The sequence below is a fragment of the Zootoca vivipara genome, chromosome 10, assembly GCF_965207765.1.
Source record: "Zootoca vivipara chromosome 10, rZooViv2.hap1.1, whole genome shotgun sequence".
Taxonomy (NCBI): domain Eukaryota; kingdom Metazoa; phylum Chordata; class Lepidosauria; order Squamata; family Lacertidae; genus Zootoca; species Zootoca vivipara.
The window spans coordinates 36,946,457-36,974,196 of NC_142593.1; the positions used below are offsets into that span (position 1 = coordinate 36,946,457).

Genomic DNA, 27,740 nt, shown 5'->3' on the forward strand with positions numbered 1-27,740 from the left:
ACTATTCATTTCGTTTGATGGAAGTTTTCATGTTTTCTGGACTTTGAACTTGTATTACTAAGCTCAGGTTCTTTTAAAAATAGCTTAAACCAACGAACAAAAGCGGAAGGATGTGGTTGTATGTATCTGTGTATTTTAAGATCCCTCAGTACTTTACATTTTGTTCCTTCAGACTAGAAATAGTTTTCTCCTAGAAATGCTTGCTTTAAATTAGATTCTCCAGAAGAATGGATTGTGCTAACTGCATTTGTGTAACTTGCCACAGGAGGCAGACAGTGGGGTTAAGCACTCCAGCTCAGTGCTTGACACGTTTTCATTGCCTTCCATGTGTTGATTCTGCAGCAGGGGGGTCTCTTGTATCTGCAAAGACTCCTCACACGTTTTGGAATGAGGACCTAGACAGACTCAGGCCCTCACATCTCCAATTTATAATATCAGGTAGCACAATTCAGAACAATCTATTCCTGCTGCCAGTCAGAGTAGACAGTGCAGGGTTAGATGCAGTGCTTTTTTATATATGGGGGGGGGGAATGGTGCCAGTGCTCACCATGAAGTTGTTATAGCAAGTGCCAAACTTTAAACATTTGGGGGCGGGTGGTACGGCATACCCTTAAGTACCCCCCATGGGGGGGGGAACACCCCTGTAGTTAGATGTATTAGTTGTCTGACTCAAATGTTAGGCAGCTTCGGATATTTTGGGGGGTGGGGGTGGAAGTTAAAGATATGCAACAAAAGGCAACCCACAAAAGCTGTTCACAAATAAACTGGAGTGCTTGGTTAAATGATATTGGCACAGTGTGGGCAAGTGAGTATTGATAAGCTCTCAGTTAAAAGCTGCCAGCACAGCCATGGAGCTTACTTGATGGGAAGTTACTGTAATGGTTCAGAGATAGCTTGAGACTACTTGAACAAAGGTGGTCAGGGCCCTTGGAATCAAAGGATCCTTGCTTTCCTTCTGTCCACAGCAGTTTCATCTCTAGCTACCTGGTTTAAAGCAAACCATTCCCATTTTATCAAACCAGTCAAACACTCAACCTGCTAATCAGAACTGGACACGTGGTTTTCAGTAGCAAACATTGCTTGCCGGGCAAATTTGCAAAATACAGTTCTGCCTTAAAGCAGGAAAGGAGGAAGGGATTTGCCACATGTGAGGTGCAAAAAGCCTGGAGGTCTTGTCAGGTTGTAAACATAGCTCAAATCTATGGTCTGGCTTTATGCTTGAACTATCTCGCCATCTTTCAGCCTAACCTGAAAGGATGGAATACAAATGTAATGGATCAATATACTGAAGCAAATGGAACTGAGTATTTACCCTTGTGCTTCTTTTTCAAAGGAGAAATGAGGCGGCGTTTATTCTTTGCAGTTTTGGCTTGGCTCGCCGTGGGTGAGTTATTATTCAATGCAAAACCCTTTGGATGAGGACAGTCCTATTTGGATATAGGAAAGCTCTACTCCTTCAGGCAGCATATTGGCTAGCAATTGAAGGGAAAGATAATATTAAGCAGCTGTCTAGAATTTAATGCCCTGTGTGCTGCATCTCAGGCTGCTCCTTCGGGAGAGTATTCCTAAGTGGACTCCTTGAGGGTACAAGCATACATGGCACGGATAGGGAACCTGTGACCATACAGATGTTGTTGGGCTCTAGTTCTCATTAGTCTCACCCAGCATGGCCAATGGCAAGGGATGATGGAGCTGGGAGTCCCAACAACATTTGGAGAGCCATAGTTCCCCCGCCACGGAGGTACACTATCATCTTAAAAGCATCATTTTTCCAACTCCACACCCAAAATAGAAGATCTGGGGTTGAATGTGAGCAAATTTTGATTCACAATTTGACTAAAGGAAGTCTTTTCCAAGGGTCTCAGTTTACATTAAATCTTAAAAGAAAACAGTAAGAATATAAGATTTTGTGGTTGAGATGAGCCTTCCCAAGGACCTTCCAGATGTTTGTTCCCATCAGCCCCAACCAGCATGGCTAATGGTCAAGTTAATGGGCATTGTCATCTAAAACAGGGCCTCCTAGTCTTTTTGGTATGAAGACCCACTAGTCCAAATTTATTTGGCATGGTGACCCTTTGATTTATTGCCACTTGAATTTTTGACCTTAAGTCTTCAGCCACCATTAGTTTCATGCATTTTAACTGCAAGTTTGCCTATTTTTTAGCCATTACCTGAGGCATTTGCTGAATATCACTATTAACGTGGAATTCATTGAAATATTTATAGTACAGTACTTACAGAGTTATTCGCAGAACATCAATAATCTGATTGCTGGGTATTGCTTAATATTCTGCTTTCAGAAATTTATTCTAAACACGTATGGTTACATGAAGTGTTAGTTGTTGCTAACTAATTATTTTAAACAATTCTATTCAGTATTAAGTTTATTTTTGCAAGAATCAGTCAATGGCTAAGCTTAGCATTTTGCCAAGAAGTAGTCAACATGGGGTTTGATGGTGGTTGGACATGGCAACATTTCGGGGGGGGGGGGGACTGCTTTCATAAAGATGTGTACTACCAAATGGCAGCAACACAGAAATGGTTTCATTGAGTAATATTGGTAATATTAAGCCAAAATTCAGATAACTTTACTTCAGACATTAATCTTTGAGGTTCCTATCACATGACAGTTCAATGCCTTGTTCTTTTTCCACAGACAAAAATCACTTTGTGGCATCACTGTCTGTTTTTTTGGCAGAAAAGCAGTGGATAAATTTGGACTAAGGAAACTTCCTATCACTATTACAGCTCACCTCTGATGCGCAGGTGCTGCCTTTGGTGCATGTGCATCACATGCAAGCTGCAATAGTCATTCAAAAACTCCCTCTGTGAGGATCTTGTGGCAAACCATCACCAGATCTGCTGCCCAGCCACCAGAGAGTGGGTCTAAATGTAAGCCTGAAGCCCTTCTGATGTTCAGTTACAAGTGTGAGCACAGCACTAAAATACACCAACAAAACAAAAAGTTATAAGCAGTGAACATTGTCCGGAAGACCATAGGTTCCCCCACCCATGATGTGATCCCTCCACCATCACAGCTGTTAGATAGGAATGTCTTCTGGTGGAAGCTGGTTGCTGCTCTTCTGTACCTTTTGATTCTCTCTCTTCCCAGCTTCCAGTTTCGGTGAGCGTAATGGCCTCTCTGTCTGGGGAGGCACAGGCTATGGCTTCAATCACTCCTTGTCAGCTCCAGGTAAGTGCCAGCCCAGCAGAAGCTGGAGCCTCGTAGAACTAGTAGGGTTGGAGGCAAGGAGTCTAACCAGGTGGACTCGGTGGTGTAAGAGTCAATGACAGACAGAGCCAGTTACCGGTAATTCTGCTTTTGTGACCCCCATCTTCCTCCTCCCATCTGAGTCCTACAACTAGCAACCTACTCAACACAGCTGGGAATAATCAGCCAACCATATAAGGCCATGGTAAGAAAAGGGAAAAAAAAAGAGTACAAAGCTATATATGTCCACTTAGAAACAAGTCCAATTAAGTTCAGAGAGGCTTAGCTCCATGTATATACATGCATATACATAAGGAAAGCTTTTCAAGCATGATCTTAAAAGATGGGGGAGAGAACATTTTAGTTCCCATTTAAGGTCATTTCTTCGAACCTTGTTTTCTCTCTTTTATAGACTCCTCTGATTTCTCATATTGTGGCCGGCCTTCATGCACATTACATCCAGGTGAATGTATTTGATTATCCATTACCCATGTAGACCCCAATACCCATACCCCCCCACATTTTGGGAGGGAAATTTGTTGCACTCCCCCCCCATCCCACTGACTCCATCACCCACCCATTCCCTACCGCCAACCCCTTTCCTTGCCTGCCCGCTCACTGCCACAAGCCACTTGCTCATTCACACCCTCCCCCTACCTTTGTCCACCGTCTTCCACCTCCTCTGCAGCCCTGGGAAATGCCACACAGACCAGCGTGGCATGTCGGGAGTTTATCCCAATCTGTGCAGGGTCAGGAGACCAAAACATCCTCCTCCTCCTCCTCCAGCACTGTAGGCATGCTTCCAGTAGTGCTGTGGCAGGTGGAGGAAGAGGGCGGGTGCACAAGGTCAAGGAAAGGGTTCCCCCCCCCCTGTTTAGCCCCATGCTGTGGTGTGCACCAACTGACTCAAGCCATAGTATGGAACCAAAAATGTCCATCTTTTGGTCCTGTGCTCTGTTGCAGCCAGAGCACAGGAGCTAAAAACTGGACATCCAGGATTGGGATCAGAAGCCGGGGTGGCTTCTGTCAATCCAGAATGTCCCACTTAGAGGGTATGCAATCCTATTATAACTGGCATTGCTACTGTCACTCATGACATACTGAAGCAGCTGGCAGGCCTCCAGGACCTGTGCTAGACCTGATCATCATCGTCGTCATCGCCATCCATTGCTCAGCATTGACTGGCTAGGAAGATCAAGACACTATTTAAATTTTACCCTCAGCACTGGTCTGGGCTCCCTGGGGAAGGGTTTAAATTCAATAAATAAATTGTGGGATATCACATGCAGGTGATGATCAGAGGAGCACAGGCACTGCTAGGTAAGCTAGCTTGGGGGTGGCTGCAGCCCTGGTGCAGAACGGGGACCTGCTAGGAGGAGGACTGTGCCAAAGAACCGTAGTGGTACCAGCACTACAGTTCCCAATGTATGGTGTGTAGCTAGCACAAATTCTTCTTGGTCTTTGCAGCAGCTTGTGAAGAAATCTCAACAGTGTACCATATTTTCTAGTTGGCTCCCAGGCATCTCCAAACTTCGGCCCTCCAGATCTTTTGGACTACAACTCCCATCTTCCCCAACCACCGGTTGGGATCATGGGAGTTGTAGGCCAAAACATCTGGAGGACCGAAGTTTGGGGGTGCCTGGCTCAGGCTGTAATAGTCCAATTGCGTAGAAATGTATGGCGGGGAACCCTATTTCCACTGGTAAAACACTAGAGGAGGAAAGGTTCCTCCTTCCCTTTTTGACTCATGAAAAAAAAAAACCACCTCAGGATTTCCCCACCCACCCAGAATTCTTATTCGCCTGTACATTATAGAGGGCTGATAATGACCCTTCCTTGTCCAAAATGAAATATCGAGGGCTAGTTTAAAAAAAAACATTTTGTCCAGGTAATTCACAGGAAGCTCTAAACTGAGTCATATTGTTCTGAAGGAGGGTAGATAATGCAGTGACAGAGAAGATTAGAATCTTGCAAGACTTTCACATTGCATGCCTGTCTTTTAATCAGCCACCCTCCAATTCCTGTGAATTCACAGCCCACACATTCAAAAAGTGCTGAGGGGTAGCTTTGTTGATAGAGCATGAGACTCTTAATCTCAGGGTCTTGAGTTCATTCGGGGCTGGAGTCAGATGCAGGTCAGCAGTCAAGGAAGCAGATCTCCGTTGTTAGTGAAGTTACAAGGAAAACAAACATACAACTCGACCTGATGGTCTTAGCAACACTCCCCAGCAGGTCTTGCTTGCCCCTATGGAGCAGTTGCCAGAACTGAAGGTCCCGTCTTCCACACTTCTCCAAGGCTCCTCTTCTCCTGGATGTTTCCCAAGCAGTCTCAAACTGCGCCTACACACCTCAGACCTCTGTTCTGTTCTTCTCATTATTCTGTGAGTTCTTGAAGACCAAGGAGGAGGGGAGCTTGTCACAGCAGGAGAGGGAGAGTCCTTGGATTCTTGCATCAGTCTCTTGACACCCCCCCCCCCACCTCGGAGTCTGACCTCCTCCCTGTCACAGGCTCTTCCTGCTGCCCCTTCAGCATCCGGTGCTTCATCCCAATCTCCTCCCTGTGGCCTCTCCTCAGTGTCCCACCACCAATCCCTTGGCTCTGAGACTTCCTCTCCTCTGGGATTTCCCTTGTGGGTTCCTCTGCTGGTGCCTCCTACCACTCCTCTTTATCCAGCCTGACAGGCTCAAGCCCACTAGATGACCCTCATGGTCCCTTCTATGAAATTAGATGCAGCAATAGCAGCTTATTTGCCAGGAGGTCAGGTGAGCGTCTCTGCCCCACCATGCTATTTGCTAGCGGTGATTCTTACAACTACTGGCCACAATCTTCCAAGATATACTTCTTCACCCACCAATGGATGTGGTTGCTTGCTTTCGTTTTTCAGATTGGCATGATTATCTGACATGCTACTACAGCGAAGAGAAATTGATCCTGAATTGTTCTTGGTTGCCCCTACCCCATGCAACGGATTCTCTTGTGTATACTGTGTTTTTAAAATGGTAAGTCAAGGGAGAGGGAATTGGGAAATCAACTGCAATGTGCACCAGAGGGGTTGTTGTTTTTTAGAAGAGTTTCAGAGAAAGGATTTTCTTCAAGATCTTAGCAGGTGAGGGGAAGGGTTTAAGGTCCCCTCTACCGTATGTCTCCTGCGGTTAGCATCTCCAGCTGATGCTATTATTATTTTTGAGAAAACCTGCATGTTAAATGCAGTGATGCATTTCGTATCACATGCAATTGGGGGCCTCACTCTCCTAGATGTATGTCTGCAGGAGTCTATGTTGTGGAGGACTGCCTGCTACCAGCATAGTGTACAAGATTTAGCAGTAAAGGGAGACCAAGATAAAATTGGAATTACAGGGGAAATTGTAGACAAAGGATACATTACCTTTTGTGATGGCCCCCTTAGTTACTGATTTCAGAAAGCAACAGGGTGGGGGCAGGATCTGGCTAAAATTAGAGCTAGCTTGGAAAGGTTTGTTTCACAAAGATTTCCCTACTTCCCTTCCCCAATAGCTATCCTGTTTCAAGCTAAGCCCTTGTAAAACTCATCCCAGTTGAGTATGAGAGGGGGCTATTCAACACCTAAGCAATGCACACGTTAGACCAGGCATCCCCAAACTTCAGCCCTCCAGATGTTTTGGACTACAATTCCCATCACCCCTGACCACTGGTCCTGTTAGCTAGGGATCATGGGGGTTGTAGGCCAAAACATCTGGAGGGCCGCAGTTTGGGGATGCCTGCGTTAGACCACTGGCAAAGAAACAGAAGCCAATCTTCTGTCCTGAAACCCCCGGCCTACCTGGCATCAAGTCCTGCTGGCATATATAATATGTCAAGTACAAAGTCCAACCGTCAGGAAACACAGTCCAGAGTCAAACCCGAAACACAGTCCTATAGGGATCCAGGAGCATCCAATGTGAGCCGCATCAACATGGCAGTTGAGCAGCCACAGCACCCCAGCTCAGGAATCACACACCTCCTCCCTGAGCTGACGAGCCCCACCTGGGATACCATATGGGCCTTTGCCTGCCTCAGTCTCCCAGAGCACCCCTCCCACTACTCCCCACGCCTCAGAGCCTGCCTTGTTCATGGAGATGGGGGCCTCTCCGGCTCTGGTGGGGGCTCCTGATCTTCTGGTCCCTGGACACTGAACCCCATCCCCTCTCCATCCTCTGTCAGCCTGTGTGTACTTTCCGCAACCCCAGCCTCTCCCTTCCCATCCCCTCAGTGGGTCCCAGTCGCAGCTGCCCCCCTCGTCAGGATCCTCTTCCTCCTCCCCTTTGTCCTGCCAGTTCATGATACTTCTCATATGCATAGAACATGTCCAAGTTAATTCACAAAGTTTCTGTAAGCACACAATGGTTATGTGAGGCCTGAAAGTATTTGTGTACCGAGGGCCAAGTGTTACAGCTGTGTTAATTACATGACAGGGGATTTTAACCTTTTAATTCTGGTGCCGATGGCAAGTGTTTCCGTCTCACCCCAGAATGAATAGCAGCATGAGGGAGGGGTGTTTTTTTATCTGGGGCTACATTACTCCTCCCCCCCCCAAAAAAACAGTCCCTATTTGGCGAGGACAGCTATGATTTTCTTCTCTCTGGGAAGAAAGAATACTTGAAGCTAATTTTCATGGGATTTGCTTTTCTTTGTAGCTTCTAAAATCCCTCTGCAGAAGGCTTCCTTTTTAAAAAACCACCCAGAGTCCAGGCCATCTAGACTCTTGCCTTGAGTGGTGTGTCAGTCATTGCCCACAAATATCCACAGCAAGAACTTCCAACTCTTTGTCCATGGCTGCAACAGAGCAACAAATAAAGACAAAAGAAGAGTGTGTCAATAAGACACAACTACCTGTACTCCTTCTCGCCCTTTTCCAATCCTGAGGGATTGCACAGGGCTCAAGGTTGTAGGGATACTTGGAGGGACGTACAGGCGGATCTGGTAACCTCTTAATGACAGTGTCACTTTTATTAGAACAAACTGTTCCATCTGAACTGTAAATAACCTCAGTCCTTTTAAACTTTACCTCTTTTTTCTTTTTTGACAATGTGGATGATTCATTCAGAATGCTGGTTTGTGGTTGTGTTTAAGTGACGGGTGCAGTTGCTTCTTCAGAGACACAAGGGAAATTCTGCCTTTCAGCCCCTTTGCTCTGGCCTAGACTCTCTTGTTTCGGGTTTTTTGGTTTAGTTATTCCCCCCCTGTTGACTAGTGCCATCAAGTGGTGCCTGTGAATGTTTTTGTAACAATGTGAAGAAGTCGCCTTGTACTGCCAAAGTCTCTCTAGAAAGAGTAAATGCTGCATGGCTAACTGGCACGGGAATTTTCTTTTTAACTGGAACGTCCTCCCATCAGATGGCAAGGAAATAAACAACTATCTGACTTTTAGAAGACATCAGAAGGCAGCCCTGTTTAGGGAAGTTTTTAATGTTTGATGTTTTTTAATATTCTGTTGGGAGCTGCCCAGAGTGGCTGGGGAAACCCAGCCAGATGGGTGGGGTATATTATTATTATTATTATTATTATTGACATAATGTTTATTTAAAACAAACAAACAGATCCACTAAGTATGATCACTGGTTACTATCAATTATATATATATATATATATATATATATATATATATATATATATATATATAGTGAATCATAAACAGAATTAGGATTGGCTAAGCCAGGGGATTCATCAGAGGTGGAACCTGGACAGATCTGGTGACCTTAGTATTTTAGCAGCTTTTGGGTAGAAGCTGGAATGATCTGTGTCTCATGGTGGAACCTAAGGATCTGGGAGCTTTCAAAGAGCATTGTGGATATAAGCTGAGGTGCTAAACATGGTGACCATTAATTTCAATGCTGTGTGGTAGAGCATAAAACAAAGACTGTAGTAGAGCAGGGATCCTCTCCAGATCCTTTGGACTACAACTCCCATCATCCCTGACCGTTGGCCATGTTGGCAAGGTAGGACTGATGCAAGTTACATTCCAAGAACATCTGAAGGGTACCACATTGACTGCCCTTGATTAGCAGAGAAAATTCAAGGCCCTCTTTCTTGAAACTTGGATGAGGCTCCTTACCTTCAAATCATCCTCCCCCCCCCCATTTACTGCAACAAATATTATTGTAGCATTTTGGTACTCCCAAGAGAAGGCAACTTTTAAAAGAAGAAGACTATTCAGCTGCCAAAAAATTCGTCTTTTGATTGCACACTTCATTTTGTTTCCTATCTCTCTGAATTTGCCACTTATAGATCATCTGCTGCATTAAAACATGGAACGTATCTATGATGCATATTGAGTTTGCTTTATGCTTTCCTTTCCCCTGAAGGAAATTGGAAACAAAGCAACACTGTGAAAAGGTGGAAACGACCCTGCCTCTTTTAACAAGAAGAAAGCATCATATTCGCATTCATGCAAACGTGACCGTGTGGGTATCGGGCCGCTATTCCCACGAGGGATGTATGACAACAAAGAAAATTTCATTCGTGCCCAGCAAAACAAGTACATTACATTTCTTCCGTAGTCTGAAGCTGCAGATTTTATTGTAAAATAGTTCTGGTTTTGTTATTGTATTTTTTTTCCCTAGGGCAGTGAACATGTTAGCCATACAGTTCTTTTTCACACTCACAGTTACAAGGCATAATTTTATGCAGGGCTGTCCTCCTACCCAGATACAATTTATGTGACGAGGCTTCATCACCACAAGGGGAACGCCTTTTTCTAGACCAGGCATGTCCAACAGGTAGATCATGATCTACCAGTAGATCACTGGATATCTGCAGTAGATCACTGGTAGATCATTGGCTCTCTCCAAAGAAGCTGACCAACTGTGGCTCCCCTAAAAAAAGCTCAACATTTTACCTCCTCCCTGAAAAAAACTCAACAACTTTGACCCAAACCCCCCAAATATGGACCTTCCTCCTTCCTAACAAAAGCTCAACAACTTTGACCTGAACCCCCCAAAAGGGGTAGATCATTGCCAGTTTTTAACTCTGTGAGTAGATAGCAGTCTCTTGGGAGTTGGCCACCCCTGGTTTAGACCATTGAAAGAACTGAGTATAGTTAGCATGGAGAAGAGAATATTAAGCGGGGGTGATATAATGAATAGCAGTCGTCATATAACTGAAGGGTATCTGGGTTTGTTCACATTAGTGCCTTGAAACGCAGCAGGATCCCACCCCCTAGCTATGTTTCAAACACTATTTGCCCAGTTGTTCACTTCAGAGATGGGGCTAGGATGTCTCCACCTGCCATGCATGACCTTTTGGGTCGGTCTCCCATTACTGCTTACTGTGCATCTAGTTTTCGGATTGGTTTGATAGGTAAATCACATCAAACAGCAGTATTTGACAATAAATTACAGGATCAATATGGGTTGCGGCAAAAACCTTTGCAGTGGAGCCCATTCGCTCATCTCAGGTATAGATTTTTAATTCTTTTTTAAAAAAAGAAACTACAGCTAAAATGCTTTTCCAAAGGTATTTTTAGTATCAGAATATTAATGAAATACCATTTAAAAAGAAAGGGCATTATGGCACTATAATACTACAACCAGGCAGAAAGCCTTCTCAGTGGTGGCACCCGCCCTATGGAATGCCCTCCCATCAGATGTCAAGGAAATAAACAACCATCTGACTTTTAGAAGACATCTGAAGGCAGCCCTGTTTAGGGAAGCTTTTAATGTTTGATATTTTATTGTGTTTTTGATACTTTGTTGGGAGCCGCCCAGAGTGGCTGGGGAAACCCAGCCAGATGGGTGGGTTATAAATAATAAATTTATTATTAATAATATTATTAATTATTGTTATTGTTGTTATTGTTATTATACTACAATGCTAATTTTAAGGCATCCCTATTATAGCATCCTATGGCATCTTGTACCCCTCTTCCCTGCAACCCAAATGGTGCCAAATGTATTGCTCTGCTTTCCTTTGGACCACATCAGCAAGGCCAAGGGGCAGCCCAGGTCCTCCAGACACACTGCCCAGGCTTGCACCCCAGAGAAATCACTTTGAGGCTGCTTATGCAGCAGTTTGACTTCACCCCTGGAAGTGCACTGCATTGTCTCTTGAGACAGATGGATGCCGCCAACAACAAAGTGTGATAAAATGGCGCCCACTGCTAAGGTTATAGTGAATGTGTGCTGAAACCCTGCCCTTTTAAAAAAGAAGGAAAAATGGAATAAAAACTCTGCATCTACTGAAATTATGTTCTTTTTCTGTTCTGAAAAGTGCCAGATTTTCTGTGGTCTTAAAAAAGGTGGAAGAACCCCAGGGAGAATACAGTCTGCTTATGATCAGATTATGGTGTTGTGTGGATGCCCCATTAAAAGTGAACAAAGCATGGCAATTCCACATTAAATGCAAAGTGTGGAAGCACTCAGGGACGCAGGTGGCGCTGTGGGTTAAACCACAGAGCCTAGCTGCCAAGTCCCCCGTTTTTCGCGGGAAACCCCTGTATTTAAACCCGTTTCCCACCGTTATCCCGAATAGAGAAACATCCCGTAAATCCCCCAGATTTCCTACCTGCCAGGGAGGCTCCTTCTGGACATGCGCAGAACCGATTTTGGGTGCCGCTCTGCCCATGTCTGGGCACTGAAAATCGGGCAGCGCCGGCACTGGAAGTTGCTTCTACGCATGTCCAGACTTCCGGTGCCACACCGCTACTGATCCCGGATTTTTCTTATCCGGAGTTGGAGGGTATGCCTAGGGCTTGCTGATCAGAAGGTCGGCGGTTTGAATCCCCGTGACGGGATGAGCTCCCGTTGCTCGGTCCCAGCTCCTGCAAAACTAGCAGTTCGAAAGCACATCAAAGTGCAAGTAGATAAATAGATACCGCTCTGGCAGGAAGGTAAACGGCGTTTCCACGTGCTGCTCTGGTTCGCCAGAAGCGGCTTTGTCATGCTGGCCACATGACTTGGAAGCTGTACACAGGCTCCCTCGGCAAATAACGCGAGATGAGCGCCGTAACCCCAGAGTCGGTCACGACTGGACCTAATGGTCAGGGGTCCCTTTACCTTTACAGTGGAAGCACTCTGTGACTAGGAGAAACTGCATGCAAATTATTTTCTATTTGGTTGTGGTTTTTTTTGCATTTTAGAGAAATGTCCTTCACCCTTCAGAATAAGAGCTTATCAGTTGTTCCACAAATTAATAATTATGTGGGACTCACCAAGAGATGTACTGCAGTATGAATTGCGATACAAGGAAGCAACGCAAGCAACCTCATCCTGGATATCAGTATGTAAATCAATAAGACCTGTATTAGAAAGCTTCTAATGGACTAATGTGGGCTGCCATATGTCTGGATTTTCCCAGACATTACCGGGATCTCAACAACTTTCGTGTTTTCTTTTTTAAAAGTGCAACAATTTTGGGGTCTTCCTTTAAAAAAAGCAACAACTTTCTGGGTGTCCTGGTTTTTACTTTTTGAAATATGGCAACCCTATTCTTGTGGGCATCTAGTTTGGCCTCTGTGAGAACAGAATACTGGACTAAATAGGCCTTTGGCCAGATCCTGCACAAATCTTCTTTTGTTCTTCACTTTCAGAAAAATCTTAGCACTGACTTCCCTCTGAGTTTCTGCTGCACTTTCAATGTTGCTGAATTCAAATGTTGTGGTGGCTTTCTCACTTTATCTTCCTTTTTCTGTTCCTACTGCTCATGTTTCAGTGGTTAAATTCAGGTGTTAAATTTATGATGCAGATTAAGCTGGCCTTTTGTACAAACTGTGTCAGTTGTTTTTTTTTTTTTTTTTTGCTCAATTATTGCTTTTGTTGCTGGATTTGCAACTAATTATTACAGTGCCTTTGATATGCCTCCATCTGCCCAAGGATTACCGGTAATCGAAGGGTTTGGGATACTCCTCTCTAATGAAGGAATTTAAAAAGAGCTTGAAAAGCATGTGTAGAGTTATTCAGCCTGGATTTCATAACCCCAGACATCTCCTTCCTATCCCATGCGCACTGCCCTGCTAAACACTGATTGCCATTTTAATTAAGGCACCCGGCCTTTGGGATGGACTCCAGCAGATAATCTGAGAGTTATTAATTGTACTTATTTGCAGGTTCCTATAGAGAATGGGACCTTTAATGCAACCATCTTCAACGTAGATATATCATCATCATACGTTGCTTGCCTCAGATGTAAACCCCCTGGTAAAAGTTGTTCTGTTTGTGCTTGGAGTGAAGACATTGTGATCCCACATAGTAAGTGCCATGCATATTAATTTAATCATGGGTGTATTTCGGTTGTCTGGCTTTGTTTAAGAATGAAATTCTGAATGTAAATATGCTTCTGGGTTTAAATTTCCCATGTTGTTATTTACCAGAGCTTACTGAAAAGCCGGCCATTGTGGAAAATGCAACTGAAAAGATAGCACAAGGAAAAATAAGTATCTTTCTTAAATGGAAGGTAATGTATTATATATTTTTATCCTTCTCTTCTTCCTTGAAAGCCCCATTCACTTATATCCTTACAGCCATCCTATCAGCTAGAATAGACAGGGGTGTTGAGTAGCCCAGAGTCAGCCTGTGAACATAACTGCTCAGCAGAGATTTTAACTCCACTTTCAAAATACTGTCCACTATATCATAGTGTGTCTAATTTGGTCATATTTGAAAAGTATGTTAAATTTGTGAAACCAATGTAACTAATAAACAGCTACCGGTACTCTGTATTGTGGCTACATAAATGACAAAGAGCCAGGTCAGATGGAATGATCCAGTCCAACAAATCACCATGTGCCTTGTCTCAGTACTTTCTGGTTTATTTAACTAGTGTTTCCTGTAATGTCTGGATTAGAAATTAGTTTGAGCAGCGCCAAGTAAGATTGGTCAAACCACAGTTTCCTAGTTCGGATATCTGGGCAAATGGTTTAACAGACCAGAGTGTATTGAGTTAAGGCTTGAGAGAAGGAAATGAATGAGTTCAGAGGACTGCAAAGGCACACTGTTGCTTGGTTGATCAACAAGCATTACATCTGAACCAAGTCATAGTACAGGGGGTCCCCAAACTAAGGTCCGGGGCCGGGTGCGGCCCAATCGCCTTCTAAATCCGGCCCGCAGTCCGAGAATCAGCATGTTTTTACATGAGTAGAAGGTGTCCTTTTATTTAAAATGCATCTCTGGGTTATTTGTGGGGCATAGGAATTCGTTCATTATTTTTTCCCCAAAATATCGTCTGGCCCCCCACAAGGTCTGAGGGACAGTGGACCGGCCCCCTGCTGAAAAAGTTTGCTGACCCCTGCCATAGTAAGAGTCAGTAATAATGAAGGCTGTTATGTGATATTTACAAAACAGACAAGAAAATATATACAGAGATAATTGATATTGGAATTATATCTATCATCAAAAAATTATGCTTTTCTAATTTAGTTTGGTATGCATTGCAGCTTTCACTGTGCTTGCAATATTTCATGTCATTTTATTTCTGGTGCATAATAACTGTCTAATGTTCATGTTTGCTTATATTAGACAACACAAAGCAGGCATACCATTGGTTACAATATAAGCGTCGAAAGAATACCCCGCTATTGCCGCCACATACTGACATACCTCAACATAACAGAGAACTGGGTGCATCTGAATCTCTCCATGGCTTATTACAGAATCAAAATTTCTGCCTACAACGAAGCAGGAGAATCCCCTCCACTAACATACCTGGTTCCAGATTTCACTGCAAAACCTATGGGTAGAGTATTTTTCTGTCAAGAAGAATGCATAAAGAAAATATGGTGAAGAATCGAACTTCCCTTTTTTGAGTTTTGAAGCAGCATAAGTGGATTTCCATCAATGTGTTTGCTTGTTACACTATTTCTATCCGACTTTTGTATCTGTCTGAACTCACTGGTGACACAATGCAGGGCTGGTTTCAGTGAGCTTAAGCCCATTTGAAGCAGCAGCTTGAGGGCACTTAATTGTGCCAATTGTGGACATCATGTGATGTTGAAACCGTAAGATGAAATAGTGTTTACATGCCAGTGGACTCCCAAGTACATGTGTCGGGATGCCCGTCCAAGAGGGGGTTGGGTTTTCTTAACGCTCTCAGTTATTTTTCATAGTTCCCTTTCCCATTGCAGATTTACCTGGCCAGTTCAACCTATCAAATCAGCAAAATTATTCTGTTATCACCTGGGATCTAAAACACAGTTCAGATTGCATTGTCATCGACTGGGGCACTGGATTAGAAGACATGAAGATTCATGTTTCTACGTGGAAAAATGAGATACGACTAGGTATTATATCAATTTCTATAAAACTGACAAGCAGATGCATTTTCCTTGTTTGTTTCTAGACACTTAAAATAATCAGACATAAATAATCTGTTAACTACTTCACTTGGGTTCTGATCATGTTGAACAGTTCATAAAACAGGATAACAACGTAGGAGGGGCGATTCTGGATCAGACCAAAGACCTATTTTGTTCTCACAGGTGGCTATGGGACAGACATGAGCAGAATAGCATTCTCTGACTTATATTCCCCAGCATCTTATATTAAGAGGCACTGTACGTCTGACACTTACATAGACATAATAACTTTGCCAACCTTATCCTCTGTTTCATGGTAGCAAATTCCATAGTTTAATTGTGTGTTTTGTAAAAGACTTTTCATCTCACCTGAATGCTCAACCATACAGCTTCATTGGAAAACCCCAGATTCTAGCATTAGGAGAGACAAGTTTCTCCTTATCCACTTCCTCCATATTCTCAGTGAGTGTCTGCATTTGCACTAGCAGTGCCCTGTGCTGTACAGTGCAGTGTGATTAAGCCCATTGAAAGCAAGCATCATTTATGGCCTTGGAAATCTGCTTTGACGTGTGGATCTCCTTTCCTGGGCTATTTATAATTTGATCGGCGGATCTTATTTTCAAAATTGCTAGCTATCTTTTAACCAAGAAGACCAGGGCATTATAATACAACCAGAAACACAAACACTGTCAGAGTCATCTGTCAAGCAAGCCCAAACAGACTTTGCAGGATTTCAGATTTCAGGCAGGGGGAGGGGGGTGTTTCGAAAATGTTGTAGGTGTAGAAACAAGTTTTCAAACAGAACTGGACAATAGAAAGCAAGTGCAATTGCTGTGCATCTTCTGCTTGCACTGAAATCCTGCATAATATTGAATGAACTATGCAATGCCAAAGCCAAAGGCACAAACCCCAATGAATCCAATGGATATCCAGTGACTATTGACTTTTGTTTTCTTTCTTGCTCTGTCCTGCTTTCCCTTTTCATCATCCCAGCCACTAACAACGAATTCCAGTTTCAGAAAAAGTACCATCAATAGTGGAAGGATGAAAAACAACAGATATATCAAAAAACCCACACTGTGCCTGCTCATTAGCAAGCCATGGAGAAAAGATATATACATTTCAGACACAGCAGAACAACAATATACATAGATGAGAAGATTCCCTTTGCCCACAGCCACCTAGTGCCATGAAGTGTACAGTACTTACTGTCCTGTCACAGGCTAGATAGCTTTTCCTCATCTTCCTGAAAATGTGTCCTTGCAAAGCCCAATAATAATTCCTTAGCTTGTTATATGAAGACCATCTGATTTATGTGCAAAGAACCTCTAATTCAGGGACGTTTCGCAACCTTCTCTTTCTGCATATTGATAGGGATCGCACAGGTGATTCTAGCAAACAGATCAATCGGGATTAGCCGTAATGTACCTTGGAAGGCATCTGATCTGAGGTTGCCATCAATTATTCATCCCCTGTTTTCCTTGACCTTCTTTTATTACATGTTCATCCCCTTCAGGTTGCTTTTTTTAAAGCTTCCGGAACAAGAAAAATCCATACTTGAACCATCAGGAGTAAAGTCATTTTCATTTCCCCACAGCATCTCAACCTTGTAGATGTAGCAATCTTAGCATATTTTGAAAAGCAAGGCGATCTGCTATATAATGCCATCTGATTTAAACAACTGAACACTTGCATTATCTAAAGGTGAATGGGAATGCACGTATTTCCAACAACTTGGTCTTCAGGTGTTATGTGTGGCAGAATTATGTTACGAATTGTACATTTGCAAGTGGCAATGTCTGTGTCTACCATCTAGATGGCCTCCAACCATATAAGTTATATAAAGTAACATTTCATGCATTTGACTGCCAGTGTGAGGATTTCATGGAGCGTGAATGGACGCTGGCCAGGACTTACTTCTATGCAGTGGAAGGAGGTATATCTTCGTATTTTTCTACTATAATTTCTTCTTGTTTCTATTCCAACTTTTAAGAAGTACTCATAAGGGCTCTACTGCAATGAGTGGACACTAACCTAAGGCAGGGGTAACCAACATGTTGCCCTCCAGATGTTGTGGACTACAACTCCCATCAACCATGACCATTGGCCATGTTGGCTGGGTCTTGTGGGAACTGTAGTCCAAAACACCTGGAGGGAGCCATGTTAACTACCCCATGTAAGTGTATACTCCACACTATAATGGACTTGTTTGGGGCATTTGATGAAGTTAGTTCCCCAATTTAATCATTATTTAATAATTCAATTATTATTTAATTATTTTATTTATAACACACACACCTCACACCTCAACGTTTCCATAAAACATTATTCTGCTCAATTCTTTTTCAAACATCCTGATATTCCTTCGGTTCTGCTGCATCAGAACTCTGGGAGGAATTTTGGAATGTTGGAAATAGGAGTTGCATAGGCTTTCTCACTGTGAATAAGTGTGGACATCATAATAAATCATGGTTTATTGTTACCACCACAGACTCATGCATGCTCTCCCCTGGAATGGGTAAGAGGAAAGTGGAAAGCCTGCTTCCAGCTTTGACTAACTAACTGCAGTTTAGTGTTACATTTGAACCAAACTTGATGACACGCAGGTCTGTTTCTCCATAACATCTAAGTTAGGAGAGGCTGTGTGCATGATCTGGACATAGTGGTGGACTGCATGCTGGCCAGTAAACTGAGCTTGAACCCTGGGGAAATGCAGGCACTGTGAGTGGGTGGCTCCCGTGTCTAGATGGGCCAGTCAGCTGTTCTGAATGGGGTTGCGCTCCCTCTGAAAGAGCATGTTCATAGTTTGGGGATGCCCCTAGAGACATCTTCAACACTCGAGGCCCAGGTAACCTCAGTGGCTAGGAGTGCCTTTTACTACCCACAGTTGGGATACCAACTATGGCCATTCTTGCACAGGGGTAGTCTGACCACTGCAATTCATGCATTTGGGGCAGACCAAAGCCTTGGTGACCACCAGTCAGTGGGAAAGTCCAAGAGGGCAGCAAATGCATAAAACTAGCTGAGGAAAGTTAGTTTAGGAGGGGGGGGGAAACCCTCAACTAATTTGGAGACTCTCTTTTAAGTTCCCAAAATAGGTCCAGCTAATGTAACCGTTCCAGTTGTGACGAAGCAGTCAGCTGTTGTGAAATGGGCTGCCATACCTATAGAAGAGTGCTTAGGATTCCTTCTGGGTTACAGAATTCGCTACACAGAAATCTTGAAAAACCTCTCTGTGGGTAGGTCACCTTGTTGACTGGATGTTATCGTTGAAAGATTCATCATTTAGTTCACACCCAAAGGCAGCATTTTGTTTCTAAATTGAAAAACTATGGAGGAAATTGCACATTTCTTTCCATCGTTTCAGCTGTTGAGAGCCTATGGCAGAAGGCTTTTCTCCCAAGCCTGACTATAGGTTGGCAGAGAAGGGTGGGTTGGTAAAAACAGAGAAGGGGCAGGCAGGAAGCCAGACAGGTGGTGCTACATCCCACCTTTAAAAGCCATTCAACAACACCCTTGCAGCTGCCTAAGTAAGTTTCTGTTTGGCAGTTCACACACTTGAGTTCCTTTGCAGGGGTAGGGAATCTGTGGCATTGCTGGACTACAGCTCCCATCTCTGGGCATGCTGGTTGTGACTGATGGGTTGTAGTCCAATAATATCTGAAGGATGGCAACTTTCCCATCACTGGATTAGAGTACAGTAAAAAAAATGCCAAAACTGATACTGTATACTGGTAATTCCAGTCACCAAAGCTCTATCAACAACAACACATTTATCATGGCACCTTGGGCTGCTCAAAGCATTTCCTCTATTTCTTCAAAGAAAGGTCACAACAATCCTGTAAAGCAGATCATGTACTCTCATTTCCATATTGCAGATGCAGAGTTGAGGCTGAGAGAGAGAGAGAGTGGCTTTCCTAAGGTTGCCTGCTGAGTTCATGGCAGGGACAAGATCCATACTGAGAATGTTCTTTCTCCAATAGTCAGAACAACTAACTAGTACAGAAAGTGTTTAATTGCAGAAGCCTGGTGGGAAAGAAGCGCTTTCAGCAAACGTATAAAGGTCAACCTAGAAGGTGCCTGCTGAATTTCTTTTGGAAGAGCATTCAACAGGGCTTGGCCCATGATGCTAAAGGCTCAGCTCATGTCTATCTCAAATGAGCCTCACCAATTCACGAGAAAAACCAGTGATGCTCCTAAAGATAATCTCAGTGCCTGAACTGGGATATATTCTGTATATATCTATACAGAGGTATTGAAATCTTATATTGGACTCATAGCATTTTGATTTCTCCCCTCTTGTGTTGCAGCTGTTACTGTCAGCCCTTCAACTCAGCAGTACCTCATGACAGGACTTATGGCAAAAACTCTTTATAGAGTGCAGACCTCAGGACTCACCAGTAAGGGAGAAGGAGCTCAAAGCCAGCCACAAATTTTTACTACCCTGAAATATGGTATTGTGAAGGTTTTAAGAATTTATTTATTTATTATTTTTCAATATAAATATTGCCGGGATGGATAACAGTGTCAAACAATTAAAGTAGTAGATGGCATCTAATCCCACTTCCTCTTATGAATACTGGGGCACCCCATTTTTGCTGAGCACTAAAGCTCTCTGCCCCATTCCCAAAGCAACTCCCAAGGACTGAGATTACCTCCGTAGCAGATCAGGATGTGGCACAGAGGACTGGTGGGGGTGGGGGTATCAGCAGAACAACTAAGTGTCCCCATATAACATAGGCAGAAATGCCACTCACCTCAGCCTAGATGACCGTTGGAGTAGTCAGTCCTTCCATTTCTACCTGAATTATTTGTGTGGGGAAGTACTGCATTTATTTAGTATATACCAGGGGTAGGCAGGCAACCTAAGGCCCGTGGGCCGGATGTGGCCCAATCATCTTCTCAATCTGGCCCACGGACGGTCCGGGAATCAGCGTGGTTTTACATTAGTAGAATGTGTCCTTTTATTTAAAATACATAAAAGGTAGGTTATTTGTGGGGCATAGGATTTCGTTCATTTCCCCCCCAAAAAATATAGTCTGGCCCACCACATGGTCTGAGGGATGGTGGACCAGCCCACGGCTGAAAAAGGTTGCTGACCCCTGGTAAAGGTAAAGATAAAGGGGCCCCTGACCACCAGGTCCAGTCGTGTCCGACGGGTTGCGGTGCTCATCTCGCTCTATAGGCCGAGGGAGCCGGCGTTTGTCTGCAGACAGCTTCCGGGTCATGTGGCCAGCATGACAAAGCTGCTTCTGGCGAACCAGAGCAGCACACGGAAACGCCGTTTACCTTCCCGCCGGAGCGGTCCCTATTTATCTACTTGCACTTTATGTGCTTTCGAACTGCTAGGTGGGCAGGAGCTGGGACCGAGCAACGGGAGCTCACCCCGTTGCAGGGATTCGAACCGCCGACCTTCTGATCAGCAAGCCCTAGACTCTGTGGTTTAACCCACAGCGCCACCTGAGTCCCTTACGCTGACCCCTGGTATATACCCTCAATTTTAGCCTGGAAATAACAGCTGCACCCATTTAACTTATAGCCACAGCAGCCACAAACAAGAGTCAGGCAGGTGTGGTCATAATAAGCGTAAGCCCCCATTCAGCACAAATGGATCCCTTGGAAAGTATTTCTTCTTCATTTTTAATTTACTAGGACACAATATGAGATGGAAAGGAATAGGCATTTATGCTGACGGAGGGAAGTTGACCCTGAAAAGCTTTCTAGCTAAGGGACATATTTATAATCTCCTTGGTTTCCACTGTTCAGGCTGAGAGTTCCGTTACTTCTGTACCCAAAAATAGCATCGCACGCAAGAGAGAGCGATCAGCAAGCCTGGGGGAATCCAAAGGGAGAGACCCCCCCCAAAACAGCCCAGTAAAAAGTGGGTGTGCTCAGAGGCCAAAGGATGCTGGCTGGCTGTTGGTGGGGAGGGGAATAGAGTGGGGCAGTTAGAAGACTGAACAGAAGCAAAATTTAGCTTGACATCTCTCTAGAGGCCTCCTTGAAAATTGTAAAGGAGGTTCCAATAGCCCTCTGTGCAAATGGTTCAGTTGCCAAATGATATTTGTTAAGCTGTTTTCCAATACGTAATCTAAATGAGTGTTCTGAACATTCCAATCATCAGATCCTGGGGAGTTTGAAGAAAGTGTGGCTGGCCTCTGTCTTGGCCTCATGGTGACCATGACTGCCACTGCCATGCTTTGTTTCCTGATACTTAAAAGGTAAGAGAGTTTCCTTGCCTTGCATATTTTCATCCAGCCTATATTACTTATTAAGCACAAGTAGGCAACAAGGTTAGAGCCAATATTGTCTGGTGCTTAGAGACTTGCACTGGGTCTTCCAGGGAATCATCTACTAAACCTCTGTCAGTTCACTCTTATTATGTTTCCCTTCTATGAAACTTCCCCCGAGATCTATGGGTATAAGGCAATACACACACACACACACACACACACACACACACACACACACACACTGTGTGTGTGTATATATAACTGGGCATGTGGGTTACTGTCCACTTTTCTCCGAAACCGCTTCACCGATTCCGTTCAAATTTGAACACGAATGTCCAAATGCCCTTATAAAGTTTTCAAAGACAGATGCCAGGTGAAACCCAAAAAACCCGTTCCAGAATGCACCACTCAGCCAAAAGTGCATTCTGGGAAAAGAACCAGGTTGCAAACCAGCCTCCTCTAGTGGCAGTAAAACTGGTACTACACCTATAGAACCTTCCCTCTCAACAGCACCTCAGCTGCCATTTACATACTAGGCCGAAGCCTTTACAGACTAGGCCGAATGGAGGTACTGACTCGCCTGGGTGGGGTAGGGGGAGGAGGGGATGGGATGGGATAGGTCAGGACACGGTGGGACCAGTCACAGGGATGAGCCGGGGGTGGGGGAAGAGGGGGCATGATACGTCATGGGATGGGACAGGCTGGGGGGAATCACAGGGAAAACCTGGGGTGTGGGGAGGAGGGGGCGGGATACGTCATGGGTGGTGACAGGGTGGTGACAGTCGCCACAGCAACGTGTGGCAGGGCCAACTAGTTTAATAAATAAAAAACAAAAACAGAACACCGACCAAAAAGTAACAGTGACCTACAATACAGGATTGTTTTTGAGAAATATAAAGGCTTTAAAGCACTGGGCATTAGCAAATTATAAACTGCCTATTCCTTAAGGCCATGAAATGTGCAAGTTTATCCGTGAAAATCACCATACTGTGACAGAAAGGAGTAAATTATTTGCTGAGAACAACCTTTGGTCTGGAGATTCAGGTCTGAAAGAGCAAATTGGCTGATGCGTTTAAAATATTTTAAAAATAGTTTACTGAAAGCTTTTTCTTTTTTCTTTAAAGAACATTTAAATAACATTTAGAATAAATACATGCCCAAGGGATGGACTTATTAACTGAGTGTAGCTTTAATCTGTTTTACTATTTTAACTATTGCATGTTTTGAAGTATGGTTGTCTTTCCCCTGCCTCAATTTATGAAATACGGTAAATAAATAAAATAATAGTTCCCAGGATCTTTGCACTCTGTGGCTGGAACATTGGAAACCAGAAGTAGTTAGTGAACAATAGAGAAGATAACCACCTGCATTTTTTAAAATGTGTGTAACTCTGTAAAGAAAAGAGCTATATAAAGAGAACTGAACATTTAGAGTGCAGTCTTGGAGAGCATTATAGGAAACAGCAGGTCCAGCTCTTGGGTAGGGGTGGTCCATTCTCCTCATTGCCCTTTACCATTCCATGGCTGGTCAGGGGAGGATTTGATTTTGCTGAACCCAAAGCCCCCTTCTTCCCTAGACACCATACTCTCTCCCTTTATTTTTAAAAAACCTTTTAGATGGAAAGAACAGAGAGGGATAGGAAGCTAAAAAGCCACCAGAGCTTAGGAAGGAGCAATAACCCCGTCATGGATCCTCTCCCTCATCTCATAGGATTTTTCTGCCTGTCAAGGAGAATATTCTTTTGTTCTGAGTGATTATTTGGGAATTACTCTTTAAAACTCTACATTTCATGACAGTCAGAAGAAATTCTGTGTTTTCTCCTTCAAGCTTAAGAATTGTGTTTTCCTGTTCCTTTTCCAAATCCATCCCACCGCATAAATGGTTACTAAAAGTAGTTAAAACTACCCTTGGCACTTGGTCTTTCAACTGTTCAGGGCACCAGACAAAAATCTTGGTACAAATGTTGCAAAAAGGCTGTTGCTGACCCCATTTCTGCCAACAACTCGGTCCCCTTTCTTTCAAACATTTCTAAACTGCCTTTCATCAAAAAATTCCAGAGTGGTTTACAGTTCATAAATACCAACACAATGAAAACAATTAATTAAACTTTAACACGGCAAAAACAGTAGCCAAGCAACAGGGTGTATTGATGACCAGCAAAGACGTGGGTAAACGTTAAGTATCTAACCAATATAGACATCAGAACGGAGCTTGTGCAACTTTTAAGATGTTAATAAATAACTATGCTCTTACAAGCTTAAACAAAATTTGTCCTTGCAGATCAAGAAAGCTATGTTGGCCAGCTGTACCAAATCCAAAATATAGCACTGCTCTGCTGAATATGGAGAGAACCACACCAGTGGTATGCAAATACTGTTTTAAAGCGTTACATTACCATTTATTACTACCTACTTATGTTTCTATAAGGTAAAAAGGTAAAAAAGAGAAAGAGGTTGCTATTAAAACCAGTCTTATAATGCAATCAAACATCAGACAAGTGTGACATCATCAGGGCCCATCTGCTTTTAGAGATAGCATGTCTCTAAACACTAGTTCAGGGACCCCCAAACTGCGGCCCTCCAGCTGTTTTGGCCTACAACTCCCATGATCCCTAGCTAACAGGACCAGTGGTCAGGGATGATGGGAATTGTAGTCCAAAACATCTGGAGGGCCGAAGTTTGGGGATGCCTGCACTAGTTGCTAGGGATCTCTGCCCACTGAATTGGCTTCCTTTAGGGACCTGGTTGGGCAGAATGCTTGACTAGATTGGCCTTTTATCCAGCAGGGCTTTTATTGTGTTTTTATTTCTGGGTCATAAATGTGATTTCCCCATGCAGTCACCTACAGGAGTACACACAGCATCCTCTGGGGTCATTTTTACATAAGGGTTGATAAGCCAGAAGGGCAGGCTATATTACCCAGGCATCATTGCCCAAAGCAATTATAGCTGAACTATTCATTTGCAGCTTTTTATCTGCTTAGTTTATTTAATTGGTATATTAAAGAAAAATGGTATGTGTTGCCTATTGCACTTTGACATCCGATTTATGCAAACACTGCAAGTTAAAATGGTTCTAGCCAGCTCCCTGGCAGGGAGCTTAATGTACATCTGCACAAGGCCTTTCTAGGACAACAAGAAAGGGCAGGGGAAGCCTAGGCTGCATTGAAGGGGACAATGGAAGATTAATTCAGTTTGCTTAATATAGGGAGTGAATGAGCTCACCTAGTCCCTACTGGAAAATTCTGTTATGTATGGATGAATGGTATAACCCAGGGGTCAGCAAACTTTTTCAGCAGGGGGCCTGTCCACTGTCCCTCAGAACTTGTGGGGGGCCGGACTATATTTTGAAGGGGGGAAATGAACGAAGTCCTTTGCCCCACAAATAACCCAGAGATGCATTTTAAATAAAAGGACACATTCTACTCATGTAGAAACATTCTGATTCCCAGACTGTCTGCGGGCCGGATTTAGAAGGCAATTGGGCCAGATCTGGCCCCCGTGCCTTAAGTTTGCACTTTTCAGTTGGGGTCATAGTAAGGAACCAAACAAAACCGTAACAAGACTATGCATTGTCTTATGTTTCAACTGTTTTATTTGCAGGTTCTTCTGGGACCCAGTTTACAGACTCCGTCACAAGCATATAATGAAGCCAATGAGCTTTATGTGGTAAATGATGATTCAGAGACACTGTTAAGACAAGGATCCCTTTTTCCAGGTGCAGCTACAATGGTTTCCACAGACCATTCTGAAGCAGTTGCAAGGCAAATACTGGACACTGCTCTGAATCCTTTGAAAATCCATGACCAAGTCAGCAGCGGCGAGAAGGGGAAACTTGGCATTCACACTGATTATATTGGTGTGGCTGTCAGTCAAAGAGCAATGCAGAAGCTCTCGACACATCTCCCCAAAGGAGCAGCCCATCTAGAGAGGAAGTTGATCAACAATTCAAGAAGACAACCAGCAGCATACACCGCTCAAAATCCTTTGATGCCGAGCCAGGGGGTGCTTAGTCCAGCAACTTTGTCCTTAGAAATGTCAAAATTTGAGCAAAATCATCATGAATCACTTGTAGGGATGAACAGCAATTAAAAGACGGATGCTGGCAGTAGGGCATGTCATTTTAGGGGTGAAACTTAATTTTTGCAAGTATATTCAGTGAAGGGTCTAAAAATATGTTATTGGCATGAGGAGTTAAAATCTGCTGTTAGTTTTGTGATTGGACATTTAGGTAAAGACTACAAAGTTTGCAATTTTGATTTTTATGCAATTTTGCACAATGTTTCACACACATAAAAATAAGACAAGTTTAAAATGATTGTAAATTCAACCAAAATGTACAATGTCAATATTTTAATGTGGTTACTTAGCAAGCAAAACTAAATTGTTATCAGTTTAACCAAAATATATTTTGAATTCCCAAGTCATGTTGCAACTTTTTGAGTCTCTGAGGTGTACTTGCCTGGAGGCAGAGTCAGCATCCAATGTCAGGTCCAGTCCTAGGGTTGGGTGAACAGCAATCTGTGTGGCCTGGCGGTCCAGGGTATCTGATGATCATGAGCTCAAGGGCCAAGACAAGCAGGAGGCAGCAAGGAACTACAAGCGTTGTTACAAACTGCTGCTGGAAGCTGTGCTTAAGAAGGCTGAAGCCAGCTGGTTCTCATCAGTGCCATCTCCTGTGTTTCCTTGAAGGCTAATCAGCTGCAGGTGGAGTCACTCCACCTTCTTCCCCTTCAGGCTGCTGTTCAGCAGGCAAAGCTGACTCCTGGGCTCCTCATGGTGGTAATTTACATGCATGTACATTTGCACATACATTATAATGTGTTCTGTCTTGTGCAATCTGTCTGTACACTCACATCTTTATTTGAATGTGGGCAGAAGCAGTGACTGTAAGGATTTGATTAATAAATAGGTAAATAAGCAGGTTATGCAAGTAATTTATGTACTGAATATTCATAATATTCATAATTTTCTGTTCATATTTAGCCATTTTGTGTACTGATTTTATACAGCAAAGAGAAAATATGGTAATACAATCTAGAATGAATCAAGTGAATTTATCTCTACAATATAACTAAGCATCTTCACTTTCAAAAAGCAGTGCAGCCCATAAAATCACTTCAACTGTCTAATTTCTCATACCTATTGCTAAGTACAGTGCCAGGTGGCGCTGTGGTTAAACCACTAAGCCTAGGGCTTGCTGATCAGAAGGTCGGCGGTTCGAATCCCTGTGACGGGGTGAGCTCCCGTTGCTTGGTCCCAGCTCCTGCCAACCTAGCAGTTCGAAAGCACATCAAAAAGCAAGTAGATAAATAGGAACCGCTACAGCGGGAAGGTAAACAGCGTTTCCGTGTGCTGCTCTGGTTTGCCAGAAGCGGCTTTGTCATGCTGGCCACATGACCTGGAAGCTATACACCGGCTCCCTCGGCCAATAATGCGAGATGAGCACGCAACCCCAGAGTCGGTCACGACTGGACCTAATGGTCAGGGGTCCCTTTACCTTTACCTATTGCTAAGAGTAGGCTAATTATTTAATAAGCAGATGCTGCAACCTAACAAATTATAGGCATTCTTCTTTAAAGATGGGAGTTGGCAGGGAAACACTGTTTTACTGGTGATGGGCTTCTGGAAACGAGGAGAAAGAGAATATACATAACTCCCCCCTCCCCCCAAAAAGCCTAATTAGCAAATTAATTTCTCTTATTTAACTTGATGATATACACTCTAGAACTCTTGTTTATTTTACTTTGAGGAAAACTATAGTCAGGCTCCTGAATCCTGACCTTCTGCTAGAATCAAGATACTTTAAACAATGTGCAATTTAAGTTACAAGAATTTCCTTGTAGGGTGGCTAGGAAGTATGCAGTTCAAAACTTGCCCCAGCCATGAACTCACTGCAAGGGTTTCCATAGCCTCAGACCCAGTTACAAATGGGGAATAACAGCAGCCTTGACAATAAATGTGAGGAACTTGAATTCTATGCATGTTAAAAATTTGGCATTACTTTATGTTGATATTTTACCATTTTTAACACACACACACTTCCTCAATACTCC

General features: G+C 43.5%; 1 protein-coding gene across 1 annotated transcript; it reads left to right on the forward strand.

Moving 5' to 3' along the window:
• The first annotated feature begins 1,022 nt into the window (after positions 1 to 1,022).
• On the forward strand, positions 1,023 to 26,621 carry LOC118077032 (interleukin-6 receptor subunit beta-like). The gene is made up of 16 exons (XM_088652680.1): positions 1,023 to 1,384; positions 3,113 to 3,193; positions 3,624 to 3,674; positions 6,097 to 6,211; positions 9,533 to 9,705; positions 12,304 to 12,443; positions 13,270 to 13,411; positions 13,534 to 13,616; positions 14,678 to 14,894; positions 15,283 to 15,438; positions 17,270 to 17,389; positions 18,540 to 18,692; positions 19,764 to 19,907; positions 21,578 to 21,674; positions 23,967 to 24,048; positions 25,288 to 26,621. The coding sequence occupies exons 1-16, from the start codon at positions 1,273 to 1,275 to the stop codon at positions 25,774 to 25,776; spliced, it is 2,355 nt and encodes a 784-aa protein (XP_088508806.1). The 5' UTR covers positions 1,023 to 1,272; the 3' UTR covers positions 25,777 to 26,621.
• Positions 26,622 to 27,740: the final 1,119 nt, after the last annotated feature.

Bases quoted from the DNA above. Each gene is read 5' to 3' on its own strand.
- LOC118077032 (XM_088652680.1), top strand. From the start codon at position 1,273: ATGGATCAATATACTGAAGCAAATGGAACTGAGTATTTACCCTTGTGC. The intron at 9,706-12,303 runs GTACATTACATT...TTTGCATTTTAG, and splicing joins ATTCGTGCCCAGCAAAACAA to AGAAATGTCCTTCACCCTTC. The intron at 12,444-13,269 runs GTATGTAAATCA...ACTTATTTGCAG, and splicing joins CAACCTCATCCTGGATATCA to GTTCCTATAGAGAATGGGAC.